This window comes from Nicotiana tabacum, chromosome 22 (assembly GCF_000715075.1).
Source record: "Nicotiana tabacum cultivar K326 chromosome 22, ASM71507v2, whole genome shotgun sequence".
NCBI lineage: Eukaryota > Viridiplantae > Streptophyta > Magnoliopsida > Solanales > Solanaceae > Nicotiana > Nicotiana tabacum.
Window position 1 is genome coordinate 100,349,647 of NC_134101.1, and position 13,731 is coordinate 100,363,377.

General features: G+C 40.4%; 1 protein-coding gene across 2 annotated transcripts in view; it reads right to left on the reverse strand.

Moving 5' to 3' along the window:
- LOC107813587 (E3 ubiquitin-protein ligase UPL6) overlaps positions 1–13,731 on the reverse strand; it is a 69,270-nt gene that overhangs the window by 44,961 nt on the left and 10,578 nt on the right. For both annotated transcript variants that reach the window (XM_075242600.1, XM_075242601.1), the window contains exons 2-3: positions 4,089–4,186; positions 3,773–3,900 (exon numbers count right to left, since the gene is read on the reverse strand). In XM_075242600.1, the coding sequence (XP_075098701.1) occupies positions 3,773–3,900; positions 4,089–4,186 (226 nt within the window). The remainder of the gene's footprint in view (positions 1–3,772; positions 3,901–4,088; positions 4,187–13,731) is intronic.

The window sequence follows — 13,731 nt, forward strand, 5'->3', positions numbered from 1 at the left end:
GCTATGGAGGTATAATCTGGAGGTTAATGCCTTGTGGAGAAGGGCCAGTCATGACAACTATGGACAAGAGGGTCATTGGTGCGCAAAAATTGGCAACAGTCCTTGTGGGGTTGGGGTTTGGAAGTTTATCTGTCTGCACTGGAATTTTATGGCTACTCATTCCACCATCAAGGTAGGTAATGGAAGGAAAATTTTTGGAGTGAGGATTGGTTAGGACATGGTCCTCTTAGAGAATTATTCCCTAATCTGTTCAACATAGTAACATCAAAAGAAGTAAGGTAAGATACAACATGGGGACAGCAAGGATGGAATGTTATTTTCAGGAGGTTTTTGAGTGACTGGGAGCTTGAGAAAGCTAGGAGTTCTACAAGACCTTGAAAGTTTTTCAAGGTTTCAGTGATTCTGAAGATACACTGAACTGGAACCTAAACGGGGATGAGACCTACACTGTTAAATCTGTTTATCTTTTTGCCTCTAATTCAAACCAGCATATAGAACATTGGCCCCGGAGGCAAATCTGGAAAGTTAGGAAATCTCTCAAGGTGGTCTGTTTTTCATGGTTAATGGCAAGAGAAGCATGTCTAACACAAGATAAATTGAGAAGGAGTAGCTTCCATTTATGCTCTAAATGCTCACTTTGTGGTACAGCTACAGGAACCAATAGCCATTTGTTTCTTTACTGTCCTATCACTGACCAACTATGGCAACTTTTTTTCAATATTGTAGGCCTAAATGGAGTATGCCAGAAAACACTTGTGATCTGTTGACGTGTTGGAATTACAATGGGGGTATAGTGAGACAGAAGAAATGGTGGAGATTGGTTCATACTTGCATATGATGGACAGTCTGGAAGGAGAGAAATTCAAGAATTTGTGAAGACAGAAGCAACTACTTACAGAATATTTTTTTTTGATAAGGTAAATTGTATTAATCAAAAGGGAGAAAACTCCCGTATACAGCAAGTATACTAAAAAGTAGAGAATTTATATTAGACCATGATTCTCTACAAAAGACGCCCAATCTTCTATACAAGTAGGGGCTATATGAGTGCACCAAAAAGCGATGAAAGATAAATGACTATTCTTAAGATGTGAAAAAGGATACTCAATCCCCCTCAAAAGCTCTCAATCCCCTCATATTAAAATGAATTGTTTCATTTTGTTTCATTTCTGGTGTAAAGAAAGCTTTTGTAGAGGAGGCAGATCTTTAGTAGATTTGACAGGTGCTTTGTAACCTTAGAATAACATAGCTGGGGTCTGCTCTTTTTGTAAATATAACTTGGCACTGCTTTTGTGCTGTCTTTTAGTCTTATTTAATATATATACAAGTTACCTTTCTCAACAAAAAAAAAAAAAAAAGAAAAGTCTTTGTAACGCAGTTAAACTTGAACAAGCAGATGCTACGCGCAAAACATGCACTTAAGAAACAAGCTCAATTGTGTAATTCAAAAGAATCAGATATTTAATATAAACAATGAATTTTGACACAGTACCACACTACCATAAAAGCTGGCAAAAGAAAAAATTTGCTGAGTCATTAAACATGCAGTTGACTTTTACTAGACGACAATGATATCAATTATTTCGCATGAATAAAAGAACTCAGGAATACGAAAGCAAGAGATACCTAATAATACAATTCAACGCCATTATGGTGGACATTCATTACCTTAAGTATCAGGAACTACTAAAACCATGGCACCAACACAAGGAGACATGATTCAACATTACATCAAAGCCCAAGACATTTTTAAGCAAGCATTCATTTGCAGTGATGCAGCTTGAATTCTAGAATTTGAAAATAGTCATATGAGTTTAGTAGATCTTCTAACCCACATGATGTGAAGTGATAATATTTGTCTTTACGAGTTTTGGCCTACAGGTCTCTCTCTCTCTTCGTTTCGCTAACAGTAACTCCACAGTCGGCGGCAGAACCTCCTCTCTCATCCATCGCTCTCTTCTTCTCTCCCCTCCTTTTCTTTTTCTTTCTTTTTCTTCCAATCGCTACACGTACTGCCCCCACTGCTCGCGACCGTACCAGCATCATCTACAGTCACACCACCCAGTTTATTTTTCCTCTCTCTCCCTCTTTCACCCTCTTTTGGTGTGTGGGGGGATCCGTGCTATCACACCGATGCACAAGGGACAGGGCCAATCGATTTCCGGCTCGATCCAGTAACTCCGGTCAGCTTCCTGACAAGGTCCATTATTTCCCACAACTGGAACTCCTTCACATACAAAACCAGGTTCTACCGTTCCTTTTGCTTTGCTATATTGTGCCCCCTAATACGGTTTTGTGTTCCTTAATATCCGTTAGGTTCCATTTGTTTGTTCCTTGTCGTGTTCTCAATATTTAGCCTGTCCTTTAATATTGATTCTTGTGCTCTTCAAAATCACACTGTGCTTGCCAGTATAGTCTTATTCCTAGTCGCACTTGCCTTGCTTTAACTCTACTATTGTTGCTTGTTTTATTAAGTTGTGGTACTCAGGAGGTTCGAGGAATAGGAATGGAGTAGGCATTCTAGTTGATAGAGAACTTAGGGAGCAGGTGGTAGAGATTAGGAGGGTGAACGACATGATGATGATTAAGTTAGTCATTGGAGGGCTTACTTTGAGCATAATTAGTGCTTATGCACCTGAAGCGGACTTAGGAGAGGAGGTCAAGAAGCGTTTTTGGGAGGATTTGGATGAGGTTGTGAGAGGTATACCGCAAACTAAGAAGCTATTCATATAAGGGAACTTCAATGGTCACATAAGGACTACTACATGGGGTTATGATACGGCCCATAGAGGTTTTGGCTTTGGGGATAGAAACGAAGGCGGAGTTTGCCTTTTGAATTTTGCGGTGACTTTTGAGTTGGTGATAGCTAATTCGAGTTTCTCGAAGAGGGAGGAGCACCTGGTAACCTTCCGTAGTTCGATGGCTAGGACTCAGATTGATTACTTACTGCTTAGGAAGGCTGATAGAGTTCTCTTTAAGGATCGCAAGGTTATCCCGAGTAAGAATCTAACCACCCAACATAAGCTCTTGGCGATGGATTTGAAAATTAAGAGGAAGAGGCAAAAGAAGGCCTTGTGCATCAGGCCCGAGGATCAAATTGGGTTGGCTTGACCACTGCCAGAGCTAGGAGTTAGGGGAGAAGATGGCGATGGGGGCTTGAAGGAGTAGTGGGGATGCAAACAGTATGTGGGAGAGGACAGCTAGTTGCATTAGAGAAGCCACTAGAGATGTGCTAGGGGCCTCGAGGGGTAACGATGGTGATCATCGGGGGATTGGTCGTGGAACGTAGAGGTCCAAAGAAAAGTGGAAGCCTCACATGAGGTTAGTGGAAAGCAACGACGGGAAGGATAAGCGGACACATAGAGAGAGGTATAAGGTGGCAAAGTTAGCAGGCACGGCGGCAAAAACAGCAGAGTTTCAACGCTTCTATGAAGAACTTGGGGTCAAAGGCAGCAGAAGAACCAGACAACGTTTCTTTTGCTTCGGTTATTTTATTTTTTGATTATTGTTGTTGCTTCTCTTTACATGGATTCTTCTCTTTACATGCTTTTCTTGAGCCAAGGGTCTATCAGAAACGGCCTCTCTACCTTCACAAGGTAAGGGTGAAGTCTGCATACCCTCGTAAAGCCACACATGAATCATCTCTAATTGGTGGACAAAACCAGAATCAAACAGGAAACAAAGAGCTTCAGAATCAAGATAAATGAAGTCACTCAATATGCAGCTACACAAATTACAGCCTACATGAAATTACACAATAAGAGGAACAAACCGCTATCTCGAACAAGCTCCAGTAGCGATCGGCATGTCTCCACGAGGATGGAAACATCATTAGTGTATGTTGGATTGAAAAAGAAAAGTAGCTGACATAGAAAATCTGAATCTGGACCGAAACATTGCCTGAGACACATGGGCAAAAAATAAAATAAAAGGCTAATTACCAAAAGATTCTGGAAAGAAACTCATACAACTTCATGGGATAAGCGTTAAGAAATTATCAGAGTACCCAATTACATGACCCAACAGGGGGAAGGATATAGCATCTAAAGCAAAATACTCAAGATAACATAAAAGCCATATAAGCAAACCTGTCAACACGGTGGCAGCGATCCCCATAAGTTTTTAAGAAATTCTCGCGAACTTTAGAACGCTCAGCTTCCACCTCCTTTCTACCTCTGAAGCATTTCTGTATTTAGCACTTCGACAAGTCAAAACAAAACAAAGCAACAAGTCCTAGATGATTCTATCAAGAGAGATTACCAACACATATCCAAACGATCTTGAGTCAAATAAAGCAAAAATAGAAGAGACAGGCACATAAAGATAGAGAAAGCACAAGACCAAGCATGAACTTGCAAATAACATGTCAAGATGATCCTTGAAGAAATACTCTGTCATTTCTCTCGCTATTATTGGCAAGAGAAACTAAGGGCCTAAAACTTAAAGGTTGAAACTTGAGCATGTGAGCTTACTAGGGAGAAGTGACAAAACAAGCATTTGAGGCATTTGACAATTTGTCTGGTGAAAGAAAAAGCACTTCTGTAGATCTAATCTTTCCTACAAGTGTACATCTGAGGAATAGCCTCCTGTTTTTAATGTCTTGTTGGTGAAATACTGAAATTCTTATTTGTAGAGAAGCCTAGGTATATTTGTATAGAATCATATCTTTATGTAGGTTCTCTACTTTTTGGTATGTGTATCCTGGGTGAAAGCCAACTTTTTGGTATGTGTCTTGTATATGGGAGCTTTCTCATTATCAATAAAAATATACTTGATAAAAAAAAGGAGGAAATTCCATCAATTGTGATTCCATACAATGGTTTCAAATACCGAATGACACGTTTTCTTACACGCATTTAAGATACAACTGCAGTGGTCTAGATCTTAGGGCTCCAGTCTTACTGCTTCTAAAGCATACAAACACATAACCAAACCTGATTACATATTGTATTCTTCTATCCATAATTTTATGCACATATCCTCAAACCAAGAGAGATCGATGAATAAACGTCAAGATAAATAACCGGTAAAGTTGTTGTCATGTGACCAGGAGGTCAGGGGTTCGAGCTATGGAAACAACCTCTAGTAGAAATGTATGGTAAGGTTGCGTACAATAAACTGTTATGATTCAGCCCTTCCCCGAACCCCGCGCATAGCGGAAGCTTAGTGCACTGGGCTGCCCTTTATAGTCTCCCTTCAGTTTAGCTAGCTTGTAAGGGGAATCTTCTAACTCATGCCAACAAATATTTTCTTGGTTAACTACTAGATTTTGGAGCTAATATACAAGTTAAAACTCTTCTTCACTATCTAATATTTACGCAGTGACTAGTTCTTTTTTTTAAGAGTATGAAAGGACTAGTCTATGGGTATTGAATTATCATATCGTTAATGACAATCTGAGTAGTGAGCCCAATGAAGAAGATAATATCATAATTGCTCTTCCAGGATGTTCCGTAAGGGCCAAAGAAAGCATTAGCTTTCAAAAACTTTGGGGTCTAGTACGAAGGTTTTGAGTTGAACGGATAGACCTAAGGACATAGAATTGCGAGCAGGTAGGCTAACTGGGAGGTGACCTTGAAGTTGAAAAGCAACAAGAACTTGCGAAAAAGGAGGCTGAACTGAGAAGAGTAGTCTTCAAGATGAATTATGAAATGAGAAGTAAAGAGAGGGGAAGGATCCAAGGAAGGAGGGGTATGCAGTTAATATAAAAACCTCCCAACACGCCAATGAGAATCAAGACCTAGTATGGTAGTGAAGGGTGTGATGAAGAAACCAGAGCAAACTTGAAATGTTTATGGGGAGCAAAATGTTAAAACTGTTGAATACAATACTTTTGTTAAGTAGTTAGTCATGTATAGTATCCCACATCGGGAAATAGATACCTATTATTATGTAATCATTGTACATAAATAGGGTGTTGTATAACACTTTAGATAATCAATGATATTTTCTCCCGTGCTTTTTCACATGGTACTAGAGCTTCGGTGAGAAAAGATAGTTGCGCGTCATTCCAGCGACATCCGGGAAGAAAGAACTCAGTCACCGTGCAATTTTCCGGTGACCTAAGTGACTGTTTGTGTCAAAGTCACTATTAATCAGTGTTGTGAACAAACCAACACCACCACATGGTCAGCCGTAGTCCCGCGACCAAATCCCAGAAAATCCCACCGGAAAACTCATACACACGCGCCCTCACGCGCCGGGCAGACTCCAAATTTTCCGGGAAGATTTGTGCACGCGTCGGGCGTGTGAGACCCCTTACAGACAAATTTCGATGAACTTCCTTCAAGAAAGCTTACTCGCACAGCAATTCCGAGTCGACCAGTCCTATCCCCGACAAATCCCGACAACTTTGGAATTTTTCGGCGAGCTACAGTGTTCTCCGGCGAGAACAGTGTTTCCAGCGTAAAATAATGTTCTGATTTTCTTTTGTGAACAGTGTTTTCCCAACTATTTCTTCAGTTTTCCCGTAAGAGTTACTGATTTCCACTATTTCAAGTTAACCCTACTACTTTTAGTCAAGATTTTGAGAGATAAATTATAGCGAAATGGGATCCAATAGTATGAATGGTTGGATAGTTTCTCTATCGGATTATATTGAGTTCCTTTCAGTACAAAGCGTGTAAACATACATCTTTAGGGATAGCTTCTATTCAAACAGATAGTAGCGTGACTTGTGTCTCCCAATCTTCAACCTCCGAGTCTTGGATCATTGATTCAGGTGCATCTGAACATATTTCTGGTAACAAATCTCTTTTCACTACTATTTCATGTTCTCAATCTCTCCCAACAGTCACCATGGCCAACGGGTTTCAAACCACGGCAACTGAAATAGGTCAAGCAAGTCCACTTCCTTCCTTACCTTTAGATTTAGTTCTTTATGTTCCAGGTAGTCCTTTTAATCTCATAGCTGTTAGTCGTTCAGCCAAATCACTTAAATGCTCTGTTTTCTTTCTTGATGACCTTGTTACAGGAACGCAGTACAGGGTGGATCATTGGTACCAGGCGTGAACCAGATGGACTTTATTACTTTATCCCTGCAAAATCACATGGACTCACATCTTGTCTCACTTCAACAACTTGTCCTGTTACCGACTCACCAGATATATTACATAAACGGTTGGAAAATCCCAATTTGTCAAAACTTCAGAAAATGGTACCTAGTTTATTTCACTTGTCCACTCTAGAATGTGAGCCATGTCAGCTCGGTAAGCATACCCGCTCCCATTTCCCTCGGCGTCTTGATAATCGAGCAGTCACCTTTTACTTTAGTCCATTCAGATGTTTGGGGTCCTAGTCGGGTCAGTTTTACCTTGGGATTACACTACTTTGTCAGTTTCATTGATGATTATTCCGCACTGGGATATTTTTTATGAAAAATCGATCTAAGTTGTTTTCTATTTTCCAGACCTTCCACACTGAAATACAAAATCAATTTGGGGTTTCTATCCACATATTTCGTAGTGATAATGCCCTAGAGTATTTTTCTTTTCCATTTCAGCAGTTTATGAACTCTCGTGGGATTATTCATCAAACATCTTGTCCGTACACATCTCAACAAAATGGGGTAGCTGAAAGAATAGACATCTTATTGAAACAGCTCGTACCCTACTCATACAATCTCATGTTCTGTTGCGTTTTTGGGGGGATGCAGTTCTTACATCTTGCTATCTTATTAATCGTATGTCATCTTCAGCTATCCAGAATCAAGATCCATTCTTTGTCCTATTTTCCCACTTACCTTTGTTCTCTCCTCCACTCCGTGTCTTTGGAAGCATGTGTTTTGTTCATAACCTAACTCCAGGAAAAGATTAGTTAGCTCCTCGTGCTCTTAAGTGCGTGTTTATGGTTTACTCGAGAACACAAAAGGTGTATCGATGCTATTCTCCTGACCTCCAGCGGTACTTTATGTCTGCTGATGTTACCTTCTTTGAAACCCAATCATACTTCACAGGTCCAGGTAATCACTTAGATATTTCTGAGGTGCTACCAGTTTCATCCTTTGGAGATTCAGTCACTATCTCCCATTCATCTTCCTCTACAACTCCAGCTCCACCACCTACAGTTCCAGTTGCAGCTCCAACACCTATAGCTCAAGTTTCACCACCTAGTCCAGTTCAACCTTCTGCAGCTCCACCACTCTTGACTTATCATCGTCGTCCACGTCCAGCATCAGGCCCAGGTGATTCACGTCCTGCATCAAATTCTGCACCTACTGCGGACTTGTCTCCTCTTAGTCAACCAATTGCACTCCACAAAGGTGTACGATCCACACTTAATCCAAATTTTCATTATGTCGGTTTAAGTTATCATCGTCTGTCATCACCTCAATATGCTTTTATATCATATTTGTCCACGGTTTCTATCCCTAAGTCTACAGGTGAGGCACTCTCTCATCCAGGATGGTGACAGACTATGATTGACGAGATGTCTGCTTTACATGCGAGTGGCACTTGGGAGCTTGTTCCTCTTCCTTCAGGTAAGTCTATTGTTGGTTGTCGTTGGGTTTACGCAGTCAAAGTCGGCTCAGATGGTTAGGTTAATCGGCTTAAGGCTCATCTTGTTGCAAAAGGATACACTCAGATTTTTGGGCTTGATTATAGTGACATTTTCTCTCCCGTGTCTAAAGTAGCATCTATTCGTCTCTTTTTGTCCATGGTTGTTGTATGTCATTGGCCTCTTTATCAGTTAGACATTAAGAATGTTTTTCTCCACAATGATCTTGAGGAAGAAATTTATATGAAGCAACCACCTGGTTTTGTTGCTCAGGGGGAGTCTAGTGGTCTTGTATGCCGATTGTGCCGGTCACTATATGGTTTGAAACAGTCCCTTCGAGCTTGGTTTGGTAAGTTTAGCACAGTTATTTAGGAGTTCGGCAAGACTCGTAGTGAAACTGATCACTCTGTGTTTTATCGGCATTCTGCTCCTAATCTGTGTATTTATCTGGTGGTTTATGTTGATGATATTGTTATTACTGGCAATGATTAGGATGGTATTACTAATCTGAAGCAGCATCTCTTTCAACACTTCCAAACTAAGGATCTGACAGATTGAAGTATTTTCTAAGCATTGAGGTCGCTCAGTCTAGCTCAGGTATTGTTATTTCACAGAGGAAGCATGCCTTAGACATTCTTGAGGAGACTGGAATGATGGGCTGCAGACCTGTTGACACTTCTATGGATCTGAATGCTAAGCTTCTGCCTGGACTGGGAGAACCTCTTAGAGATCCTATAAGGTATAGGAGGTTGGTTGGCAAATTGAATTACCTCACAGTGACTAGACCTGCCATTTAGACATTTCGAGAACACAAAAGGGATATCAATGTCATTCACCTGACCTCCCGCAACGCCTTATGTTTGCTAATGTTACCTTTTTTGAAACGCAGCCATACTTCACAGGCCTAGGTGATCATTTAGACATATCTGAGGTGCTACCAGTTCTATCTTTTGGAGATTCAGTCACAAATTTCCCTTCATCTTCCTCCACGGCTCCATCGCCTACAGCTCCAACTCTAGCTCCAGCTCCTCCACCTATAGCTCCCCCTACATCCTCAACCATAGAAGCCTTACCCATACCAACCATTGAGGAATCTAGTGTTGCTCCTCCTATATCCCTAGCCACAGGAACACCACTCTCGACTTATCATCATCGTCCGCACCCAGCATCAGGCCTGGCTGATTCACGTGCCGCACTTGACTATACTTCTACTGCATATTTGTCACATCCTAGTCCACTGACTGCGCTTCGGAAAGGTATACGGTTCACACTTAATCTTAATGCCCATTATGTCAGTTTAAGTTATCACCGTCTATCATTACCCCATTATGCGTTTGTATCATCTTTGTTCTATATTTCCATCCCTATGTCTACAAGTGAAGCACTGTCTCGTCCAAGATGGCGACAGGCTATGATTGACGAGATATCTACTTTACATATGAGTGATACTTGGGAGCTTGTTCCTCTTCCATTAGGAAAATCTATTGTTGGTTCTCGTTGGGCTTATGCAGTCAAAGTTGGTCCAGATGGCAAGTTTGATTGACTTAAGGCTCGTCTTATTGACAAAGTGTATACTCAGATATTTTGACTCGATTACAGTGATACTTTCTCTCCCGTGGCTAAAATAGCATCAGTCCGCCTTTTTCTACCCATGGTTGTTGTTTGTCATTGGCCTCTCTATCAATTGGACATTAAAAATATTTTTCTTCACGCTTGAGGATGAAGTTTATATGGAGCAACCACCTGATTTTATTGCTCCGGCGGAGTCTAGTCGCTAAGTATGTCGGTCGTGTCGGTCACTCTAAGGTCTGAAGCAGTCTCCGCGAGCCTGGTTTGGTAAGTTGAGCACAGTTATTCAGGAGTTTGGCATGACTCGTAGTGAAGCTGATCACTCTGTGTTTTATCGATATTCTGCTTCAAATCTCTGTATTTATCTGGTGGTTTATATTGACGATATTGTTATTACCGGCAATGCTTAGGATGGTATTACTAAGTTGAAGCAACATCTCTTTCAGCACTTTCAGACTAAGGATTTGGGCAAATTAAAGTATTCTCTGGGTATTGAGGTCGCTCGGTCCAACTCAGGTATTGTGATCTCACAACGGAAGTATGCTTTAAACATTCTTGAGGAGACAAGAATGACAGGTTTACGACCTGTTGACAATCTTATGGATCTGAATTCAAAACTTCTGCTAGGACAAAGGGAGCTGCTTAGCGATCCTGTAAGATATAGCCGGTTGGTTGGTAAATTAAATTGCCTCACAATGACTAGACCTGACATTTCCTTTCACGCGAGTGTTGAGTCAATTTATGGATTCTCATCGGGATGCAGTTGTTCGTATTCTTCTGTATATAAAATCAGCTCCATGCAACGGATTATTGTTTGAGGATCGATGTCATGAGCAGATCGTTGGATACTCAGATGCTGATTGGGCAGGATCACCTGATAGGCAACAACAACAACAACCTAGTGAAATCCCACTAATGGGATCTGGGGAGGGTAGTCTGTACGCACACCTTACCTCTACCCCGAAGGGGTAAAGAGGCTGTTTCCGAAAGACCCTCGGCACAAGAGAACAAAAGGACAAAAGCAGAGAATATTAGTATCACTACAGAAATAATAAGAAAAAATATGAACATGAAATCCAGAAGAAAGATGCAAAGTAAAGCGATAATTATTAAATACGTCATGCACTGAAATAGTAAGACGCAACAATGGAACTAGAAACCCTACCAGACTAGTCTCGCAAAGGCATAAGTAAGGCAAGACTCAACTACCTCCTAACCTACAACCTTAATACTCGACCTCTACAACTTCCTATCAAGTGTCATGTCCTCGGAAATTTGAAGTCTCGCCATATCATGTCTGATCACCTCTCCCCAATACTTCTTAGGCCGCCCTCTACCTCTTCTCATCCCCTCCACAACTAGCTGCTCGCACCTCCTTACCAGAGCATCTGGACTTCTCCTCTGAACATCCCGAACCATCTGAGCCTCGCTTCCCGCATCTTGTCCTCAATGGGAGCCAACTTGCACCTTCTCCCGAATATCATCATTCCTAATCTTATCGATCCTAGTGTGCCCGCGCATCCTCAGCATCCTCATTTCTGCTACTCTCATCTTCTGGGTATGTGAGTTCTTAACAGGCCAACGCTCAGCCTCATACATCATTGTCGGTCTAACCACCGCTTTATAGAACTTACCTTTGAGAATCGGTGGCACTCTCTTGTCACACAAAACTCCAGATGCTAACCTCCACTTCATCCATCCTACTCCAATACGATGTGTGACATCCTCGTCGATCTCCCCTCCCCTCTGATAGGCAGTCTACGTCTGGATATTGTGTTTTAGTAGGATGTAATTTGGTGTCCTGGAAGAGTAAGAAACAGAATGTAGTTGCTCGATCTAATGCAGAAGCAGAATATTGAGCAATGGCTATGGCAACATGTGAGCTAACTGGGATCAAACAGTTGCTCAAGGAGTTGACATTTGGTGAGATCGGCCAAATAGAACTTGTGTGATAATCAAGTTGTCTTTCATATTGCATCAAATCCGGTGTTCCATAAGAAAACTAAACACATTGAGATTGACTATCACTTTGTCAGAGAAAGGATACTCTCAGGAAATATTGCTACAAAGTTTGTGAAATCGAATGATCAAGTTGCAGATATTTTCACCAAGTCCCTCACTGATCCTCGTATTAGTTACATATGTAACAAGCTCGGTACATATGATTTGTATGCACCGGCTTGAGGGAGAGTGTTAGATAGTTATGTAATTAATATGTAGTTAGTCCGAGTCCCACATTGAATAGGAATAGGATATGTATAGTTATAATAAGGCTCATTGTATTATAATTAATACATCAATAATATTTTCTCTCGTGCTCTCACATAAACGATTGAATTGTTGCCGGAAATCCTTAGTCTTCATTTCTAGAGTAAGGTCATCCATCATGATTTATCGAATTGCTTTCACTTTTTTCGACAGAAGTGAAGGAAATCCCATCTCTCTATTATAATTCCATATTATTATGAAAGCATTTTGCAAGTTGTTCCAAAAACATATGGTTTATGCCTTGTTTCATGCTTGAATTGTTGAGTTTATGGTTAACTGGAGTGATTCCTCAATTTGTTTTGTTATTTTTATGATAGTTATGCAATGAAGGAAACAAGGAGGAAATACACAAGATTCTAGCAAAAGAAGACGCAAGAAGTGGAGAAGACATTTGTTGGTGAATTACTTTGGGATGTTGAGTCAAACCAACAACTGGCGTTGTAGCGGTAAAATTCTGTGCGCTGGAACAGTGGATCTGAATTATGGCACTGCAGCAGTAAATTCCTATGCATTGCAATGCATAGCTCAATAAGCTTATTTCGCTTGGCCTTATTTCCTAAGGCTACTCAGTGATATAAAAGGACTTTTGAATATTTGTGAAAGGACTTTTGGCCACACTCTGGCATATGGCAGCTTTTAGTTGGGGGGGGGGGGGAGGAGAAAAGAAGCACAAGATCCCAAGCTTTCAAGAGAGAGAAGATTTCTTCAAAATTTCTTCTTGACTTTATTTTGGCATCTCTTTTATTCTCTTGGATCATAAACTTGTTGATGATTAATACTTTTATGGTTAACTTTAGTATGGAATAATTTCCTTGTAGTTGAGTTTTGATGAAACCTTTGGTTTAATGAGTGATTAATTTCTTTTTATCTCATATGTTCATTTGATTTCTTGAGGAGTTATTGATTTATAAATTGCCAGAGGTATCTCAATTTCTCACACTGCTTTAAATGAGTTTAGGACGTTCTTTATTGAATATTTGATTCTATTCGAGAGAAGGAAATAGTATTTAACTTTAGAATTGTCACATAGATATTCGAAAGAAGTATATATTTTTATTTTACTTTTGATAAGGTAAATTTTATTATTAAAGGTACCAAGATGGTACAGAGAATTACATAAAAGGAGCAAAAACATCCTTTAAAACAAGCTCCCGAAATCAGTATATCAAAAAAGAAACTACATCAAAATATGATTCTCAATAAAAGTGACCCAATCCTCTATACAACAAGGGACCTCTTCAGTACACCAAACATCACAAGAGACAAAAGACTATACTACAGTTTAACAAAATGGTTGACAAACCCAAGGGCAAAGCCGGGGGGAAAAACTGAGTGATGAGAATCTGTCTTCACAATCTTGTTCGACCCTTCGAACGCCCTTCTATTCATCGCTTTCCA